Genomic DNA, 23,023 nt, shown 5'->3' on the forward strand with positions numbered 1-23,023 from the left:
TGCTATCTCTAATAGCTAATTAGTCTTGGGAGTTGCATCAGCTAGATGTTAAGAATACTTTCTTGAATGGGGACTGATGAGGGTAATTTTTTTCTCCAAATTACATCACGACATGTAGCATGTCTGAATAGTTAGATGACATCTCAGCATTGAGTAAGTTGATTACCATGGCAGAATGGCTAGCAGTAGCTCGACCAGGGCCGACCTGTAATACCTCGGCCTTGCCGGTCTAAGACCTCGGCGTGAGGAGAGACCTCCTCGAGCATTTTCTGAGTTCACTAAGGTCCAAGTAGAGACCTACGAAATATCTTCGTCGACCTCTTCCTTAAGCAAGTTACTATTTCTGACTTCTCTGAGGTAACAACGCTCAACCACAAGGCCTGCCTACCCGCAATGTTTGCATCAGATTTGATCAAGTGGTCCTTAGCCCTGTGTGTGGATCGCGTAATTGACTGAAAGATCCTCTTCGAACTTAGTGGGAAAGGTTCCCTAGGAATCTTAGACTCGTTTGGTTCCTTACACCTATATAAAGGCATCACTTCCTTGAGAAAATATATGCGTAGTTTAGCTTTTGTAGTTCTCTAAATCTCTCAAAAATCTCTAATTCGCTGACTTAAGCATCGGAGTGCCCACCCCGGGTAGAGCAACCTAGGCACTCTAATACTATCTCTATATAGGTCATCCTAGTAAACTATACAACCTGTTGTTATTTAGCTCGACATTATTCAGCTCGGCATCCAAGTCACCTTCTAGCTTGACATTATTCAACTCACCATTTGAGTCACCTTCCAACAAGGAATTGTCCAGCTCGACATCTGAATCACCTTCTAGCAGGGAGCTGTCAGATCACACATCATCAGGGACCTACAAGAGGAAGTTTATATGGATCCTCCTCTAGGGTCTAACACAAAAGGAAATGTGTGTAGATTTAAAAGTGCCTTACATAGACTTAAGTAATCACCCATGGCATGGTTCCAGAGGTTAACTAGAGCAACGAAAACTACGGGGTACATGCAAGGCAGTGTAAATCATACATTTTGTTCTATAAAAGGACAAGAGGTTTAATAGTATTAATTATGTATGTTAATGATATGGTAGTTAAGATAAAATCCTACCATTGTATATTTTGCAGGCAAAAACAAATCCAACATTCAATAAACTATTGGTTCTCTCTTTTTCTCCCCAAATTTATTGAATAAGCTAGATTACAACAACTCTAGAAAATTTAAAAAAAAAATAAAAGAAGTGGTAGAAACATATGAAAACTTGAATTGAGATTGGCAAATAAATTCATTAATCAACATTCTCCATGATATTTTCGGGAGTGAACTTGGTGCAATTGTACTTATTAGTAGCCACTCTACTCTTGTCCTTGTGATCAAGGACAAATTAACACAGGGTTGGTTTCAGTTTCAATTTCAGGTAACCCGACCAGGTCGAATCGGTTGGAAAAATCTCAATAAACCGACCCAACCCGACCTGTAAACAACCCTAATAGTGGTGGTTAAAATTGAACACTGCTAGCAAGATGTATGTAACAACACTAACATAACCGTCGCTATATCATATGCCACTATATTATACCTATAGCGCTTTGTCATAACCGTCACAAAAAATGAAATCTATATTGGTGGTTTTATATTTATGCCACTATGAAATCTGCCGCTATAGTCCAATATTGCTGCACTGAATTCCGCTGGAAACCCTACATTTTCTCTTGAAAGAAGGGTAAATGTGTGCACAAAGATGCCCACCTAATATTTCATCCTTTTATCTTTCATTCAACATTTACTTTAATCTCTATAGTGGCATTTAAAATCAAACGCTATTAGCAAGATGCATGTAGTGGCACTAACATAACTGTTGCTATATCATAGATCACTATATTTTGGGAGAATGACCAATCAGCCCATATTAGAATTTTATAGCCCCAAAGTATAGGGGGAATGCATCCTGACCGTGAATTGATGCCAAATTCACAGGAAGGATGTGATTTATAGGGGGGAAAGGGCTAGTAATAAAGGGGGACTGGAATTTAGAATTCTGCATCGGATGTATCTGTACTTCTCCGTTATATTTATGCCATGATGAAATCTGCCGCTATATTCTAATATTGTTGTTGTAGTGTTCCGCTGCTATTCGAGCCAAACCTTGTCCCATTTACAACCACCTTGATAACTCTTGGGAACTTGACCACCTAAAACCTTATTGCTTCTAGATTATACTGAGAAATATTAGATGAACTAACATCAATTATCCCACCTACCTGCTAAGCTCCAAGCATGCAATGATATCACAAATAAGTGAATTCATCATTTCTTGTAACGACCAATGTTTTAAAAACTGATTTGAAGGCTGAACTGTTTTTGTCTTTGGGTCGTCAGTCATCAGTTTGACTAGTCAGGTTGAACGGTTCAGACCATGCCACATCAAGGCATATATGTGTTATGTATATATATATATATATATATATATATATATATATATATATATATATGTATATGTGTGTGTATAAATATATATTTTAGATATGTTATATGTATTATTTTATATCTAATTTATATTTTTTAATTCAGTTTTTAATTTTTTTATTTATAAAAATATTAAAAATTGTAATTTGAGGCCAAAAAGGGTTCTCTTTTTTTGCGAAAATAGCGGGGCAAGACACCTATGGTTCCTTGGGATGCATAGATTTTGAAAAGTTACCCAAAATCAAGGGAAAATTTCAGTTTAGTACTCTAAACTTTGGGGGTAGTGTCAAGTTAATACCCAAACTTTAAAATGTGATTGTTCATTGTCTTCTTCCTTGAAACTGAAATAGAAGAGAACTTAATTTAATATGTGTAGGCATGGGCAGCCAACACTTTACAAGATGTAGCATTCAAGACATTCTTTGTGAGACCCTTCTCCCGTGCTGCTATCTTAACCTTCTCTCCTGTTCTCTTTACATTGTCATTTGTATGATAAACTACACCAACAGATTGGATGGTTGATCCATGAGCACCCACAACGCCAACAGAGGTTCCAGGGAATGGGCTTCACTGGAAAGACATGTTTGGATACTCAAACCTAAACCCAGAATAAAAGCCATGAACAACAATTTCTGTGAAAAATATGGTATTGGTTGGGAGATATGTTATTGCTATTGAACCCATGTTTCCCAAGCACAAATTCTGGAAAAATGACCAAGAATAGAAATGGATAGAACCACCTACGAGGGCTTTCCTTGTTTCTACGGCCACAAAAGTTTTCCGAAAGTTCTTACAGGAAAGTCTAATGACCAAGAGAAAGGCATGAAGTACAAACAGTCCAGAAAGTTTCAGAGTTGGGTTGGTTATGATTTATGAACCGCGCTCTTGGAACAGTTGCTTGAGCCATTACTTACGGGGTTCTTAACTGTGGGGGTGTTTGTCTGGATTACATTTGCTGAGGACACTTCTTATTAGATCATAAGAAGATCTACAACCACACAAGTTGCTGAAAGAAAATGTCTCAAGAGAACTTTAACATGAGTGCATGAGCACCATATATAATAACAATTTCTATAAACAGGGAGATAGCTAATGGACTCAGAAGGGATGCATTTTACATTTGGTAATAATTGGTCTATAACATGCCACAAAGGATTAAAGATTACTGAGAAAGTATTTACACCAAAGACTCAATAGTTGAGATGGTCAATCAGCATCCCTCCATAAATGTAGATAGGCACGGGATTAAACTGTGTGACTGCAACTCACCATTCTAAGGCCAATGACCACATGGGGCCCTTCTCTGTCTGCACCCCTTATTCCCCTCGTAATACATAGTGTTTGTAATGATCTGAGCATCTCCTTGAAATCATATATGGTTATGTTGCATTTCTTTTGTTTATCATTTAAGCGTATCTGTACTACCTACAAAAGAGTGAATGTTCTTTCATTCTGGATTTTCATTGGGCATTTTCTATCCCTCCTTTCTAAACATACAATGGGCATAAAGAGGGCATATATTTTTTTTATTATCATTTTAGAAACTGTCTTCTTGTAACTGTCTAGAAACTGTTTACTTATAACTATCCAGAAATTGCCCACTTGTAACTGACCAAAAACTATCAATGAATTATAAATAGTTTTGTCTTAGAGATACTGCAACGTGCAAATGCATGTACATGTTCGCTAGTAAAACATAAAAGTACTACAACTGAAAATGATTTTATAATAAAAATCTTCAATAAAATTTAGAGGTAAAAGATTATTGAAATTCTAGAATTGTTTCATCTATAATGGAAAAAAAGAGATGAAAAAAATTTCTAATGTAGAAAGGCACTTGAAAAATCAAATCAGAGGTATCCGGCCTGGTCTTGAAAAACTTCTCAAGGTTAAGAGAAAGTTTGTTTAGGGTGGGGACTATTACGAAGGTGAAGAAGGTTGTGAAGATAAGGAAAGAGATTCGCCCTCAAATCACTGGAAGAGATAAAAGTAGTTAAGTAAAGATCTTGATTGAAGAGTAAGTAGTGTAGTATTTTACTGTCTTTGTTTGTTTTTTGGAGTTTGGTGGCGTTTTGATGCTTTGGCTTTAGGTGGGTGCTGTGGCTTGTGTTGAGTCTATTGTTTTGAAAGGTTTTTGTTGTTCCAGTTTGGTTTGTTTGGGGTTGGATGGAGTTTGTTTGGATGGCGTTTTGGCTTTCAAGTGGTTGAAGTTTGGAGTATGTTGGAGAATGTTTGTTGTCTTTCTTCTCTCGGGTGATTTTTGGTCACCTCTGTTGTAATTTATTTCTTTTTTTTTAATAAAATTTTTAGTTTATCTTCAAAAGAATTCTAAATTGTATCTTTTGAATGTACGATAGATTTGATAAAAGATGTCCGGGTGAAAGCAATTATTCTTGGGCCACAAACATCTGAATCTGAAGAGACAGATTTCCTGGTCGGCATGGGAAACGAAGCTCGAATACCAATCTTTTCCGTCTCTCCGTTCAGCTTAAGCCTTTCTCCCCGCCAATTCCCTTACTTTGTGCGAATTGCTCAGATTGATTTGTCCCAGGTCAAAGCAAATATTGCTGCCATCGTCCAAGCATATCGATTGAGAGAAGTGTCCATCATCCATGATGACAGTGAAAGTGCAGCTGAAGCGATACTACATATTTCTGATACGCTTGCAGATATGGGTGTTCAAGTACTATGCCAAAGAATTGTCTTACCCTATGGTGCAGAAACTAAAGTAATTAAAGATACTTTGCACGAGCTAAGAGGAACTAGCACAAGAAGCTTCATCGTCCATCTATCTATTTCTCTTTCTTCTTCCTTCTTCACACAAGTCAAGAAGGCGGGGATGATGAAATTTGGGTACCTGTGGATTGCTACGGATTCCTGTATCTTCCATTCCACTGAAAGCGTTTTGGGTGCAAAGGCTCAGCTGCCACAGTCTCAAGCCTTTGGTTTGTTTGAAGATCGCTGGAGAAAACAAATTCAAGAGGAACATCTGGACAAGGAAAATATGGAACACCACGTTTATGCATTACTCTGGGCATATGATACAGTATTCTTCATTGCAACTGCCGTTGAAAAAGTTGCAGCCGGAAAGGCTGATTCGTTCAAATCTCTAGTGCCGTCCAAACTTCGGAGAGTTGATACGACAGAAGGGAGAACTCACAGAGTTGAGTATTCGACCCCAAGGACCGGTCCTTCACGTCGTTTGATGAGCTCAGAAGATACAGACGTAAAATGCCCGAATGGATTTACAGCTAATTCTAATGATAGAATATTAACTATTGGTATCCCTATTCGTAGCGTGTTTGGTGAATTCGTTAATGTGACTTACGACAACGATACCCGTAAAAATACATCGACGGGTTTCTCAATAGAAGTTTTCGAATCTGCTATGCAGAACCTAAACTACTGTTACAAGTACGTCCCATTTGAAGGAGCTTATACCGATCTCGTGCGTCAAGTATCCAACCAGGTAGTACTTTTAAATTTCGTAATCCCAATTTGGATATTTGGTCTATGCATGATCCCAATGAGCTATTTCGGTTCTAACTGTTTGATTGAATGAAATGGAATCTCATTCACATTCTTATTGGAATGGTATTCTCCCATTTGAGGGAATGGCCATTCCCTCTTGTTCATTCCTATTGATTCCAATTTCCATTTCCATTCCTGTCTGAATACTATGAAAATAGATCATTTCGACTCCGATTCCGACTGTAAACCAAACCAACAAGTATCAGCGACTCCCATTTGCTCCAATGCTTTAATAACCAGAACGGCTGCTGAACAGTTCGATAAAACCTGATTCAATCCTCTGAAATCTGAATCCCAAGGTTTGGCCGGTTATATTGAACAGACAAGATTTCCAGTTCTCGTAAACTGGAAACGTTGATTTTGTTGGTCGTATCCTGTGGGTACATTCGTGTGGGAAAGAAATCAGGTATGGTTTTGGGGGATCTAACGTCTCAAAATTTTTTTCGATCCTCTCTCTCTCTCTGATATACGCACACATCAAGGTTTTTTTTTTCGCTAACCACACATCAAGTTAAACAATTGTCGTTTCTCTCTCTCTCTGACTTGCTTTTCTTATTTATTTTATTTAATTACTTATGTACTGGTCGGATGGATCAGGTTTTTAATGCGGCTGTGGGAGATATAACAATTACACAAGAGAGATTGAAAATTGTAGGGTTCACACAACCATATACTGGATTCGGAGTTGCCCTGATTGTGCCCATAGAGAACCATGGCAGAGTTTGGCTGTGGTTTTTCAAGCCTTTTAAACCACTGGTATGGTTGGTTAGCTTTATATTGTGCATCTCGAAAGGATTGTTAGTATGGCTGTTTGAGCGTAAACGTAATGCCGATTTTCAAGGCAAATGTTTGGGGAAAGTTCTCCATTATTCCTTCTCCCTAATAGTTTTTGCACAAAGTAAGTAAAAATATTTCTATTCATTTATTGGGTAGTGTTAAATTCTAAGAAAAATATTTTACAACAATGGATTCTTTTTTCTCTTTTTGATGGTTGTATTCTAGTTATAACATGCAAGAAATCTCAAAAGGAAAAGGAAAGCATTCATACTAATTAGTTAATTCACTAGCTAGTACTTTTTCTTATTTAAATTTATTAAATCATGTGTTGCTGCACTCTTTATGGGGGTATTCTACAATATAAATGTTTTTGAACTCTAATTTTATTTTCAAAGGAAAGAAATAAGTTGGTTTTGTTTTTAGAAAACAATACATGTTTATGGAACCAACAAAATATTAGTTTCTAAAACAAAAACAATATATAAATTATATGATTTTTGGAATATGATGTTGAATAATCATATGAAAACATATTTTGAAATCAGATTCAAGAACATGTTTTTGGTTTCAGTTTTAAAACAAATAAAAACACACACACACACACACAACGAAGAACATGTTTTTTGTGTTTTTGTTTTAAGAAACAAGATGGTCTTGATTTGCTTTTGGAATTGGTAACAGGAAAAACAATTCATATTGTAGAACACCCCCTATGTTTACGATTGATTTTGAAATCTGTTCTAATCTGCTGCATATTTATTTTTATGTATGAAGTTAAAAGAAAATATGCAGCAAATTAGAAGGGAATTCAAAATGATGAATGCAATTGTTTCACAATTTGGTTTGGAATACAGTAAGACATGCATCACAATCATGAATGTGTTGTTTTTTGATCTGCTGACCACAATTCATTGCTAGCCACATTCATCCACCCACACCTTTGGAACATCAGTTGTACTTTACATCACTGATATTTTCAACATGCGGCTGGATGAGCATTGCCAGCAATGTGTAGTGGTCAGCAGATTTGGATGCGTTGTTTGAGGGTATCTCAATAGAAAACCTCATACAGGTTACTACAGCTGTATATTTGGGAACATCTCCCATGAATGGCAACATACAAGTACAGAAGATGTTCCTGATCAATGTGTTGATTCACATGGAAAGCAGATCCCAACACATCAATAGGCGCTGTATTACATTCTTGCCTAGGTTGTTTTTGGTTTCAGTAGATCGATCGAAGTCAAAACTATATGACAGGACTAACTTTCCATTCCATGTAATTAATCTTTTGTTTGTAAATGATTCAAGATTACATGCTTCTAATTAATGAACAAAGTTGCATTTTGTTATTATTTATTAACTTCAATATGTTATCTTTGTGATCCTCTTCATGGATCAGAAAGATGATCCTTCTAAGGTTGTTGATGTATATTTTTTATCAGAAACTAAAACTTCTAAGGTACTTCGTATATATCTTGTAGACACTTTTTTGCTGTTTTCTTTCTTTTCTTAATTTCTCTTTGTACTTTCAATGACATCCTCATAAATTTTCTTATGATATATACAGGGGAAGGCCTTACATCAAACTACTCTAGATTCATCATAAACTTGTGGATGTTCTCATTGTTTATTTTGGTGGCATGTTACAATGCAAATCTAACTTCCTTCTTAACGGTGGAGAACATTACGCCAACTGTTACAAGTATTGATACATTGCACAATGATGGAAGTTATGTTGGTTGTTATAAGGACTCCTTCGTGTGCAATCTTTTGATCAATAACGGATTCAATAAAAAAAAGCTTAAAAAGCTTTCGACACGAATCGAATATGCAAATGCTTTATCAAACAAAAGTGTTGCTGCAATTGTTGAAGAAGTCCCATACATCAATGTATTTCTAAAACTGTTTTGTAGTCAGTTCGCTATGGCTGGATCAACTATTAGAACCGGAGGATTTGGCTTTGTAAGTATATATCTTCATCTTTTTTTTTTCTAATATTTTTTTGAAATATCATTCACATATCATTTATCCATCTTTTCTAGAAATTGATATAATTAGGGTAACGTTGGAGACTTCCATGAATCTAACTATTAGCTGCATCTGATCCGATTTTTAATCGAATACCATTAACAATTCTATTTGATGATGTGGTAACCACTGATGACATGTCACCATTACTCCTAATACGCCCCCTCAAGCAAATGGGCATGGGAAGCACATGCAGCTTGTCAACTAATGATGTAAAGCATGGCGACAGTAGAGGTTTCGTGAAAATGTCAGCGAGCTGATCAACAGATGGGATATACTGAATGTAAAGTGCACAGTTGAGAGGGAGATCTCATAGAAAATGGAAATCAACTTGAATATAATGGGTGCGAGTGTGAAAATTGGGCTGAGAAGCAAGGTAGCAAGCACCTACGTTGTCACAATGAAGAGCTGGTCTAGTGTATGTTTGAGATACTGAAGAATGTGTTTGGCTTGCCGTCCAATGTTCATAAGTGGGAGTATGTAAAAACTGGCAGGCCTTGTTTACTACGAAGCTAATATCAGGCCGAGTGAGAGTGGGATACTGGAGGTCCCCAACAACACTCCGACACTGAGAGGGATCTGAGAGAGGCGAGCCATGTAGTTTTAATAGCTTGGTAGAGGCTGCAATTGGAGTTGAAAGAGGCTTGACTCTATCAAGGCCAGCACGGTGAAGAAGATCAATAATATACCGTCAATGGCTGAGATAAAGACCATTAGTATTTCTGTGAGCTTTGATCCCCAAAAAATAATGTAAAGGTCCAAGGCCATTTAGCTTGAAGGCATGAGCCAGACCATGAATAAGAGACTGAATGAGGGATGGAGAGGTCCCAATGAGCAACAAGTCATCCACATACAATAGTAGATAGACATGGTGATCCCCTCTGGAATATATGAACAATGACGGATCACAACAAGAAGCCCAACATCCCAACTCAGTAAGTTTGGTACTTAGATGAGAAAACCATGCTCGTGGGGCTTGATGAAGCCCATGCAGGGCTTTACTTAATTTGCAGACATGAGAGGGGTGATAGCATCTTCAAAGCCCATCAGTTGACGCATGTAAATGTTTTTCATGACAAGCCCATTGAAGAAGGTATTGTCGAAATCCAATTGGTGAACATCCCGCTGCTGAGAAGTAGCAAGAGACAAGATAGTACAAATGGTGGCTGGTTTAACAATAAGGTTGAAAGTGTGAGAAAAATCAACCCCCGGTATTTATGTGAAACCCTAAGCTACTAAGAGGGATGTTATAATTCTGATTTGCACTAGAATTCTGTTAGTATTAGTACTAGAGAAGTATTAGAAGAGATACTAGAGAGAATAAAAGAAGAAGAAGGAGAGAAGAGAATAGAGAAGAAGAGAATTCTGGTTCGAACTAGAGAGCATAATTCTTCTCTTTAGTCGGCCAGGTTATATTTAAATGTTTCTATCCGATAAACAAAAGACTATTATGTCCCTATTTAAGTATGGGACACATCACTTAATATAAACATTACACATCAGCTTTAAATTTAAATAGAAAGATTAAAATACCCCTATACAGTCGACACTAACACTCCCCCTCAAGTTGTTGAGTATATATCATATAGTCTTAGCTTGTTACATATGTAGTGCACTCTTCCTCGACTCAACCCTTTAGTGAACAAGTCTGCCCATTGACTCCCCGTGTTAACATATGCATTATTTATCACTTCACTAAGTACCTTCTCTCTCACAAAGTGACAGTCAACTTTCTATATGCTTTCTTCTCTCATGAAATATTGGATTAGAAGAGATGTGGACTGCAGCTTGGTTGTCACAATAAAGATTCATTGGAGTGTCAATCGAATATCCCATCTATTGTAGAAGATTTATCAACCACACTAATTCACAAGTGGTATGTACCATGGCTCTATATTCAGCTTCTGCACTGCTTCTTGCCACAACTGTCTATTTCTTACTTTTTCATGTCACCAGAACCATCCCAATCAGCATTAGTGTATCCCTCTATTTTGAGATTTCCTTCACTCTTATATATCAAGCCACGACAAGGAGCTCCCTTCAAATACCTTACAATCCTTAGAACTGCATCCCAATGTAGAACCCGAGGTTTCTGCATAAACTGACTCACCACACTAACTGCAAATGAAATATCTGCTTGGGTAATGGTTAGGTAGCTTAGCTTACCCACCAACCACCTGTACCTTCTAGGATCTTCAAATTCTTCACCCATATCATTGCTCAACTTGGTATTTGATTTCATAGCAGGTAGAGATATTGGCTGGTTTGGCACCTAATAATCCAGTTTCTTCTAACAAATCAAGAACATAATTCCTTTGACACAAATTAATACCATGCTTAGACCTTGCTACTTCTATCCCCAAGAAGTATTTTAATTTACCAAGGTCCTTGGTTTGAAAGTGTTCCTGTAGGAAGGTCTTCAACCTATCAATTCCCAATCTATCATTGTCAGTAATGACAATATCATCTACATATACCACCAATAAGATCTTCCCAGCATGCGAATCATGACTGAATACTGAGTGGTCAACCTAATACTTTTTCATACCAAACAGCCTTACCACTTTACTGAATCTACCAAACAATGCACGAGGAGACTGCTTAAGTCCATAAATGGCCTTCTTTAGTCTACACACTTTACCATCCTCCTCTTGAGCAACAAACCCTGGTTCTTGCTCCATATAGACTTCCTCAAGTGGATCACCATATAAGAAAGCATTCTTAATGTCAAGCTGAAAGAGAGGACAATCATACATAGTAGTTAGAGATATCACAACATGGACTAGACCAATTTTAGCAACGGGAGAGAAGGTCTCCGTGTAGTCAATATCATATGTTTGGGAATACCCTTTGGCGACCAGTCTAGATTTTAACCGCTCCCACATATGATTATGAGTTAAGGTGGAGAGTTCTTCCATTGCATGGTGCCACCCTGGAGAGGCAAGGGCTTCTCGGATATCTTTAGGAACGAAAATAGAAGACAACAAAGAAATAAACTAGCGATGGGAAGTAGAAAAGTGAGTAACAAAAACATAATTAGAAATAGGATGAAGTGTGCAACTGCGTTTACCTTTCTACAAGGCAATAGGAAGATCAAGGTCAGAAACCGGGGTTGTAACAAGTGTGGGAACAACTGCTGGATTTGTCGATAGTGATGAAGCTGGAGGAACTGGTACATGTTGTCAATGTGTATAGACTTGACGAATGGGTGGCCATTCAACAAGAAATTGCACCAGAGGCAAAGACTTTGTCACAACTGGAACAAGTGGAATGGGGTCCTTAATGGAGATTGGAAGAGGAGGTGGTGAGGAAGAAGAAACATCACTTGACTTCGAGAAAAACGGAGTGGATTCCACGAAAGTAACATTAATACACATTATTTTATTTGGACCCCAAACATTTAAATGAACTAAAGAAAAAGGACTTGATATACGACTATCAATCCTAGGATTAAAGGGAACACGATGATGTTTCTTCAACTAAATGAACTAAAGAAAAAGGACTCGGCATACAACTATCAATCCTAGGATTAAAGGGAACACGATGATGTTTCCCCAACTGAAAGATGACTCAACGACGGAACGAGAGACTTCATTACTTTAAGTGATGGATGACCAAATCTACAGTGTCGTATTAGCCGTTACGTATTGTTCCGGGACCCCTCCGATACGCCCCTTAGTAGAAAGCTTGTTGAATTAAAAAATATGAAATAAAAGGAGTTTCTTGAAGAAAGGGGGAAGAGAGAAGGAGAATAAGAGAATTTGAAAAGAAAGGAGTGCAAAAATTTAGCCGCCTCCTTCACTTATTATTTATATTAAAAATAATAGAGCAGTACAAAGACAACTATACCCTTATAGGGCAGCAAGACATAAAATAGCATATATAAGACACAAAAACATAATAAAATTTGGACTCACATAATTACTGTGGTCTCCACCTATTTAACGACTAACATAAAACATCTACTCATAAAAAAATCATAAAACTAATTAATCTTCAATACTCCTCCTCAAGTTGGGAGTAAATGTCACACATTCCCAACTTGCGTAGATCATGTTCAATCTTGTTCTTTGCCCATCCCTTTAGTGAGAACATTAGCTAGTTGCAACTCTGAAAAGACATAAGGCAAACGGACTTCTCCGGTTGTTACCCTTTCTCTTATAAATTGTTTATCAACTTCAATGTGTTTTGCCCTATCATGCTGAATTGGATTGTGGGCAATATTGATTGCAGCTTGATTGTCACAGTATAACATCATAGGTTTCTCTGATTTCAACCCAATCTCACTCAAAAGAGATCTAACCCAAAGAAGTTCTGAGACACCATGAGCCATGGATCTATACTCGGCCTCTGCACTTGACCTTGCCACAACCGCTTGCTGCTTACTCTTCCAAAAGATCAAGTTTCCACCTACAAAGGTACACACTCCTGATATAGACCTCCTGTCATCTAAGCATCCTACCCAATCTGCATTTGTATAGGACTCTAGCTTTAGATTCTCATGATTTGAGAAAAGAATGCCTCTACTAGGGTGCTTTTTCAGATATGCAAATATCCTCTCAATAGCTTCCCAGTGTTGAACCTGAGGTGCATGCATGTACTGACTCACAACACTGGCAGCATAACAAAAATCTGGTGATGTCATACACAAATACAGCAGTCGACCCACCATTCTTTGATATCTCCCTACATCCTTTACCAACTCACCATCTACACCATTGACTCTATGATTTGGAACAATAGGAGTGTCTGCTGGTTTGGTCTCCAGCTTTCCAATCTCCTACAATAGGTCAAGTACATACTTCCTCTGTGAAATAAAGATCCCATGCTTGGATATTGCAACTTCAATCCCAAAGAAGTATTTGATCTCACCAAGATCTTTGATCTCAAATTCTTGCTACAATGATTTTTTGAGATCATCAATCTCCTCTAGATCATTTCTTGTCACTACTATATCATCCACATACACAATCAGAATTGACACCAGAGCATCTCTCCTCTTCACAAAGAGAATGTGATTAGATTGTATCTGTGTGTATCCGAAACGGATGAGTGCTCCTCTGAACCTGTCAAACCAAGCCCTAGGTGACTGTTTCAGTCCATACAGATATTTTCTGAGTCTGTACACCTTTCCCTTACCAATATTCTCATAAAAGCCTACTGGAATGTCCATATATACCTCCTCCTGTAAATCACCATCGAGGAAGGCATTTTTGACATCAAGTTGGAACAAAGGCCATGAATAGGTGGCTGCTAGAGATAAAAGGATACGAACTGAACTCATCTTAGCTACTGGTGCAAAGGTTTCCAAATAATCAACATCGTAGGTCTGAGTATACCCTTTTGCTACCAACTTTGCCTTGGACCTCTCTATCTTGCCATCAGCCCTATACTTCATTGTGAATACCCATCTACATCCGACTATCTCCTTGTTTGGGGGGAGATCAACTATTTTCGAAGTTCTGTTTTTAACCAAAGCATCCATCTCATCTTGCATGGTTGTTTTCCACCCAAGTTTGGAGAGAGCCATAGTAACATTCTTGGGTATAAACACCAAATCCAGGGAAGAAAGAAAAGCATGGTAGGAGGGTGATAAGGCACTGTAGGAAAGATGGTGTGAAATGCAATGAGTTGTACACTTTTTCTTCCCCTTACGAAGTGCGACGGGAAGATCAAGGTCAATGGGATCAGATGCAAGAATGGTGTTAGGGACAGGAGCATTATCATCAAAAAACATAAGTCTCAAGCTCAAGAGGAATACTTGGAACTGTATCTGCCGATTCTGGAGTTTAAGAAGGACTGATAGAGAGTGATGTGGGTTGAGGATGTGTGGAGTCAACCATCATCTACCGGTGTTGATATTTCTGTGAGGCTGCCCGTAGTGACTCAAGTAATGAAACTGGAGGTGTAGGTGTTGGTTGGCTGAGCTGATGAAGGTGTTGGCTGAATTGATGAAGGCACCAAAGAAATAAGAAGAGGAACAGATCGTGAGTTCTCCTCCCCAAAACTCTCCCCCTGAGGAGAACCATTATGACAAATCTGCTCCTCGACACTGGGTCATAACAACAATACCCCTTTTGGTTCTAATTATACCCAAGAAAAATATATTTCTTGGCCTTAGGATCCAATTTCTTGCGATGAGGGCTAAGAATGTGAATAAAGGAAACACACCAAAAAACCTTTAGAGGTATATGAAATATCTCCCTATCTGGAAAAAAACAAACTAAATGGCACCTTAAACCCCAAAGTTCGTGAAGCAAGACAGTTAATCAAATGCATGGCTGTAAGAACTGCATCTCCCCAAAACTACACAGGAACTGAAGCACACACCATAAGACTCTTTGCCACTTTCACAATGTGTCTATTTTTTCTCTCAGCAACTTCATTCTGTTGGGTGTATATGCACAACTGTTTTGATGAATTACCCCATGTTCTAGGAAATACGTGGTCATGTCCTTATCAAAGTACTCTTTTGCATTATCTGATCTAAAAACCCTTGTTTTCACTCCAAATTGTGTGAGAACCATCTAGTGGAACTGTCGTACCAAGTTAGGAATCTCATCACGTGATCTCATCAAATATATCCAAGAATATCATGTATAATCATCCACAAACAAGAGAAAGTACCAGAATCCTCCCATGGAAGGGATATGATATGGCCCCCATACATCAGTGTGAACAATATTAAAAGCAAAAGTACTTCTTTTATTACTTGGTTTAAAAGACTGCCTACAATGCTTTCCTAACTGACAACTCTCACACTCCAAAGTGGATAACTGAACAGAATCAACTCAAACAACTTTGGGAAAAGACATTTCAAAGAACTAAAAGAAAGGTGTCCCAAGTGATTGTGCCAGAGGTACATGACCCAGATCCTGCTGTTGCTAGCATGTCCCTACTAACATGATGGCCCTAATGTCTCGAAATCTCATCCAGAAGGTAGACTCCATTCACCTCACGACCACTCCCAATCATCTTCTTTGACTCTAAATTCTACAAAACACAATTACTAGGAAGAAAGGTCACAGAACAATTCAAATTCTTTGCCAAAGAACTAACAGACAGTAGGTTGGTATGAAGTCTAGGGACATGTAAAACAGAAGACAGAGTTATATCATTGGTCACTCTAACTGTCCCTTTCCCAACAATGGGAATATGTGAACCATCTACTATAGAGACTGTCTCTACCAAAACACAATTGTTAGGAACTAAAAAGGGTAGGGGCATAGTCATGTGCTCAGATGCTCCTTTTGAAATTGTGCAAACTGATGTATGGGGGGGGGGTACAAGTATTTCTTATTGTTTGTTGATGATTACTCTCATTTTTCATGGGTTTATCTTGCGCGTTCTCAAGATGAGGTTTCCACCTTAACCCATGCTTTTCATAAAATGGTCCTCACTCAATTTGAAGTTAGAATCAAAATTTTCAGATTTGATAATGCCAAAGAATATTTCACTAAACATCTGAATCATATTTTCTAAAGTATGGGGTTGTTCATCAGAGTACTTGTCCCCATACACCTCAGCAAAATGGGGTAGCCGAGAGAAAATATAAACATATCCTAGAAGTTACAAGAAGTATTATGATGAATTTTCGTGTTCCCTTTTGTTTTTGGGGCGATGCTGTTAATACAACTGTGTACTTCATCAACCGAATCCCTTCTCGTGTTTTGGATATGAAAACTCCTTTTTCATTATTGTATCCTGAGAAAGATTTGTACACTATCCCTGTTAAAGTTTTTGGGTGCACTTGTTTTGTTCAAATTCTAGGACCCCATCGTTCTAAGTTTAACCCTAAAGTTTCTAAATGTATATTACTTGGCTATGCACAGAAACAAAAGGGATATTATTGCTAATCCTAGTTCTGGCTCTCGGTTTGTATCCATAGATGTTACCTTTTTGAGGATGTTCCTTATTACCTAGGTGTTTCTTCTAAAGGGGAGAATAATGAGAAGGATAGTCCCTATCCTGGAGTTCCTCTACCTATCCCCATTCTTGAAGGAGAGTTATGTGATGGGGGGTGTTTGTCAAATGTGTAGGGAGTTGAGAGTTTACCACAGGAGGTGGAGGCAAGTTGATTTTGGTACTCATAATCAATCTAGGCCAATTCCTCCCTCCTCTGCAGTTCCAAATTCAGGTACTTCTCCCTCCTTGCCTATTGATACTTTACCCTCATCTTCTGATCATCTACCCCCTCCAGATGACCTTGATCTTCCCATTGCAGTCCGCAAGGGAAAGCGCCGGTGCACTTCATCTACTGCCCATTGCACATCTCAGTTTATCACCTATGATCATCTTTTACCATCATATAGATCCTTCTTGGCATCTATCTTTTCTATACATATTCCTATGTCTATCCAGGAAGCTTTTGTAGTACCTGAGTGAAAGAATGCAATGGAGGAAGAGATGGGTGCTCTCATTAAAAATAAGACGTGGGAGCTAATTGACAAGCCAGAAGGGAAGAAACCAGTTGGGTGTAGATGGGTGTTCGCTATGAAGCATAATGCAAATGAATCAGTTAAAAGGTATAAAGCTCAGCTAGTTGCAAAAGGGTATACTCAGACTTATGGCATTGACTACCTAAAAAACTTTGCACCTGTTGCCAAGATGAATCCCTTGCAACAAATTTATCATGGCCTCTGTTCCAACTAGATGTCAAGAATGCTTTCCTTAATGGAGACTTGCAGGAAGAGGTGTATATGGAACTACCTCTTGGGTTTTATGATACTACTATAGGAAAGAAAGTTTGCAAATTGCAAAAGCTCTATATGGTTTAAAGCAATCTCCAAGAGCCTGGTTTGAGAGATTTAGATTGGCCTTGAAAGGTTTGGCTATGTACAGGCCTACTCCGATCACACTCTTTTCATTAAGAGAAATGGTGATTCTCTCACCCTTTTTGCAGTGTATGTTGATGACATTATTCTGATTGGTTGGCAATCTGCACTATTTCTTGGGAATTGAAGTTGCCGACTCTAGACATGTTATCTTCATTTCACAGAGGAAATATGCCCTTGATCTTCTTGGGGACACTGGGAAACTAGGGGTTAAACCAGCAGACACACCCATTGAATTGAATCATAAGATTAGGACACCATTATTTTTTGGAGATCGAAGCTCATTTGTCGGCCAATAGCTTGGTTCTGTCTCAGCAGAGATACGTCTTGGAACTCCTATGCTGAGCCAAGATAGATGGTGTCAAACAAGTGCCTTCTCCAATGGCCACCTCTTTCAAGCTCTCTTGTCACTCTAGCACTCCTGTGACTAATCCCATTGAGTACCGAACTGTTGTTGGAGATCTTTAGTATGTCACCATCACGAGAACCATCTCCTTTGTTGTTAATAAAGTTTGTTAGTTTTTGCATTCTCCAATTGATGAACACTGGCTGGCTGTCAAACAAATTCTTCATTACTTGAAGTCCACAATTAATCATGGTCTTCACTTCTCTCCATCATCCTCGGTTGAGCTCATCGACTATACAAATGCTGACTGGGCCAGTTCTCCTGATGACCAGAGATCAATTGGTGGATATGCTATTTATTTGGGCTCAAATCTCATTTCTTGGAGCTCCAAAAAGCAACCAACCGTTGCTCATTCGAGCATTGAAGCAGAATTAAGATCTCTTGTCAATATTGTTACAGAACTCCTCTAGATCCAATCCCTTCTTCACGATCTTGGATACACCTCTCCACCTCCGGTATTGTGGTGTAATAACATTGGTGCCACTTAACTTGGCCTTCAATCCTATTTTTCACACTCGAACGAAGCATGTGGAAGTTTATTTTAACTTCCTTTCCCTATGCAAAAAGTTATCACCCGATTCAAGTTTATTTTATTTCTCTCATAACTTTTTTGTTTCTCTTGTTCAAACCATGGTCGTCTGAAATCAACACGTAGATGAAGTTTTCTCTCAACTTAGTGACCTTCTAGAGTCTAAATCACACCCATTAATCATTGGGCAATCTTAATTCCCTAATGCATGCTAATGAAAAATTTGGAGGTCAACTGCTTCAGAACTCTAAGAAGCTTTAGAATTTCATCTCTTCTTGTAATCTGGTGGATTTAGGCTTTAAAGGACCTAAATTTACCTAGACTAATGGATGACAATTAGATGACCTAATTTGTGAAAGGTTGGATTGAGCTCTAGCTTCAACAAATTGGTTGCAAGCCTTTCCATTGGCTTGGGTCAATCCAACATCTATGGATTATAAGAAGTGACCATGCATGCACCAATAGTGGTTCATACTAGCAAGGAGAGGAGGTGGGGAAGGTTTGCATTGCACTTTGAAACTCTTGGTCTAAGCACCCAAACTACCAAAATGTTGTGGAGAATGCCTGGCTTATCTCTTTTAGAACGTTTACTTAATGTCTTAATGACTTACACTCTTGGAGTGGCGATTACATTGGCGGTTGGAAGCAATGCATTTTCTATTAGAGAAAGACTACAGGAAATTCAGGGGAGCGACAGAGCGGAACAAAACATTGCTAAGGAGAGAACACTGTTGATTACTTGCTTGAAATGGAGGGGCATTGGAGGAAAAGATTGAAATGCTATCGGCTTACTAGTGGGGACCACACTATCATAACTATGCTTCCACTAGAAGAAGGAAGAAATTTGTTAGTTGACTTCGTAAGGATGATGGCTCTTGGACTAATAAACCTCATGAAATAGAAGGTCTTATCAATGATTAATTTATGAATCCCTAGTCTACCAATCCAGATCTGACATCTCTTGATCATAAGGTGGCTCCTATTGATATCTCTGAAGCTAAGAATATTAATGCGTACTGCTATTTCAAGTATAAAAGAAATTAAAGAAGTTTTAGTTAACATTGGCCCCCTAAAGGTCCTAGACCAGATGGCATATCTTCTCGTTTCTTCCAAATAAATTGGGATTGTACCCAAGAAGATATTGTTGGGTATATGCAAGAGTTATTTGCTCACCCTCATAGAATCCAAGAAGTAAATGCAACATTGTCCTTATTCCAAAAAATGGAAGATGTGGAGGGAGCAACTAACCTCAGACTTATGGACTTGACCAAAATAGTTGCCAAGATTATTACAAGAAGATTCAAGACCATCATATGTACTTTGACTCATCGCTCCATTGCCAAGATTATTAAAAGAAGACTCAAGACCATCATACATACTTTGACTCATCACTCCACTACAAAATGTTTTTACACCGAGAAGAAACATTCTTGACAACAGAATTATCGCCTCCAAAATTGTCCATTCTTTGAGAAAGTAGAAAGGAAGAATTGGAGATTTTCTCCTCAAATTAGACCTCTCAAAGGCGTATGACAGAGTAAAATGGAGCTTTTTAATTAGGGTTTTGTAGTTTTGAGGTTTTTCTGAGATTTTATGCCATCTCATCTACTTCTACATTGCCTGTACAAATATGAGTATGATAATCAAGGGGATTCCAAGGCCTCCAATCCAACCTGAAGGAGGGCTCAGGCAAGATTGCCCATTCTCCCCTTGTCTATTTATATTTTGCCTCGATGTTATTTCCCACCTCTTCATAATTGGCATTACAAAAGGAAGACTTAAGGGCATCCAATTTGGGGCTTTAGGGTCTGTTGTTAATAATCTCCCTTTTGCTGATGATATGATTATCTATGGACGGGCTACTATATTGGAGTTGCCTTATATCCGCTAGTGCTTAGATAGCTTCTATAGTTGGTCCGGTCAACAAATTAATTTAAATAAATCTGTTGGAACAACGGAAGTGTAGTGGTAAAATATTAAAGGAAAGATAAAAATCTGTAGGGGGAAAAGTTGAAGATAGAATGAAGATAAGAAGATGGAAAGCCAACTTATGGTTCTAGGTTTTACTCTGTTTTTGACTTCTTGTTCTCTCTAACAAAAAGTTTTAGATTACATGATACAAAAAGGGATTTTACTTTTACAAGTCTAGAACATTCAGCTCACAATTCCCAAGGCTACTCACTAATATATGAGACAAAACATTAAAAAAATTATACTTACCACTCATACTTTTCAACACCCCCTCTTAATTTGTAATTTTCATTAGAGATATAAAATGCACAAACTTTTCTAAAGCTAGAGGCTTGATGAAGATATCAACAAGTTGGTTTTTAGTCTTGATGAACTTCAAGGCAATTTCTCCTTTCTCAGTTGATTCTCTGATGAAATGGTGTCTCAGTTCAATATGCTTTGTTCTTCCATGAAAAACTAGGTTTTTGGTCAGTGCAATAGCTGAAGTGTTGTCACAGTAGATTGTAGCTAGACCATTCTACACAAATGGAATGTCTTCCAAAAGTCCACTAAGCCAAATTACTTCACAAGATGCACTAGTGGTTGATATGTGTTCTGCTTCATCTGAAGAGAGTGCTATTATTGTGCTTTCTGGATGACCATGAAATCATTTTACTTCCTAAGGAAAAAACATATCCAATTGTGCTTTTTCAATCATCTATGGAACTAGTTCAATCACTATCTAAAAATCCAACCAACTTGTAGTCAATTTCACATTTATATTTCAGCCCAAAGTTTTTAGTTTCTTTCACATATCTAAGTATTCTTTTGCTACTCCAAAATGAACTTTACTTGACTTGTTCATATATCTTGAAACAGTGCTTATAGCAAGCATGATATTTGGCCTTGTATTGGTGAGATAAATCAAAGAACCAACAAGACTTCTATAGATTGATGCATCTACCAATTCAGCTTCATCTTCCTTTCACAACTTCTCATTGGCAGCCATAGGAGTAGCTAGGGGTTTATAAGTTGACATATGAAGTTTTTTTAACACATCATCAACATACTTCTCTTGGGACATAAAAATTTCACCTTGTCTTTGCTTCACTTGAATCCTAAGAAAGTATCTCATTAACCCCCAAATCAATCATTTCATATTCCTTGGTCATTGCTAACTTGAACTCATTCAACAATTTTGGGTTGTTACTTGTATAAATCAAATCATCAACCTAAAGACAAACAAGAATAAAATCATGCATATCGTCCTTGACATAGAATGATGGCTCATTTGGACTTTTTTCAAATCCATTCTTGTGAAAGTATTTATCAATCTTGTCATTCCATGCTTGAGGTGCTTACTTTAAGCCATACAAAGCTTTTCAAAGTTTGTAAACCTTGTCATCTTTTCCATCTATTACATACCCTTGTGGTTGATCAACATAGGCTTCCTCTTCTAAATCTCCATTTAGGAAGGCTAATTTCACATCAAATTGGAACACTTGCAATTTTAATTGAACAAGTGCAAGCACAATTCTAATTGCTTCCATTCTTGCAGCTGGTGCAAATGTCTCATGGAAATCTACCCTAGGTTGTTGTGTATAGATTTTAGCCACTAACCTTGCTTTGTGATTTTTAGATTAAGCCATTTTCATTAAACTTTGTTTTATAAACCCATTTTAATCCAATTACTTCTTTTTCTTTAGGTTTATTAACCAACTCCCGTGTCTTGTTCTTCTCAATCATTTCAATTTCTTCATCCATACTTCCATCCAAACTTCTTTTTTTGAAGCTTCTTCAAAGTTTTCTTGTTCAAGTGCAGAAATGCAACATCGCATGAATCAAAAATTTCTTAAAATGTACCATTCTTGGTGGAGCATTTGAATTTAAATCACTTGGGCTTACTTGCCAAGGATCTCGGATTCTTGAACTTGAGGGATCCATTCTTGGATTAAAACTTGTTAGGCTTGATCTTCTTGCATTTGCTGGCCTTATATTTGATGTAGTTGTGTCATGCTCATGGTCATCAAGAATCACTTCTTCATCTCGTCTGTAAGATATTTCTTTATTTGTGAGGAATTTTTGTCAAAGATCCATCCCCCTCTTCATCAAATATCACATATCTTGAAATGTCCAACTAATTTGAAGTTGGATTCAGTAACGGATAACCTTTGGATTCATCACTATAGCCAATGAAAATACATTTCTCACCTTTGCCATCAAATTTCTCTCTTCTTTGAGAAAATATAAGCATAAGAAATGCATCCAAACACTTTGAATGAGCTAACAACAGGCTTCTTTTTGTGCCATGCTTCAAAAGATGTTTTGTTTTATACAACTTTGGTGGGAGAGCAATTTAGGCCATGTTTGGTTTAATTCTCAATCTTTCTCATTCTTACTCAAGATGAAATTCTAAAATGGATAAGAATGGGTAAAAATAGGCAAATAAGAAAATATTGCTATGAATCAAATGCTTTTTTCCTAAAAATGAATT

General features: G+C 37.7%; 1 protein-coding gene across 2 annotated transcripts in view; it reads left to right on the top strand.

Annotated features, from left to right (window-relative positions):
- Positions 1-23,023, top strand: part of LOC104586706 (glutamate receptor 2.9-like) — a 44,003-nt gene that overhangs the window by 14,012 nt on the left and 6,968 nt on the right. Inside the window, exons 1-4 of one of the 2 annotated variants that reach the window (XM_088893857.1) lie at positions 4,108-4,724; positions 4,829-5,940; positions 6,600-6,900; positions 8,350-8,744. In XM_088893857.1, the coding sequence (XP_088749983.1) occupies positions 4,700-4,724; positions 4,829-5,940; positions 6,600-6,900; positions 8,350-8,744 (1,833 nt within the window). In that variant the 5' untranslated portion in view covers positions 4,108-4,699. Of the gene's footprint in view, positions 1-4,107; positions 4,725-4,828; positions 5,941-6,599; positions 6,901-8,349; positions 8,745-23,023 lie in introns of those variants that run through there. The other variant, XM_088893856.1, reaches the window with a different exon arrangement.

The sequence above is a fragment of the Nelumbo nucifera genome, chromosome 8 (genome assembly GCF_055504915.1).
Source record: "Nelumbo nucifera cultivar China Antique chromosome 8, China Antique-T2T, whole genome shotgun sequence".
Lineage (NCBI taxonomy): Eukaryota > Viridiplantae > Streptophyta > Magnoliopsida > Proteales > Nelumbonaceae > Nelumbo > Nelumbo nucifera.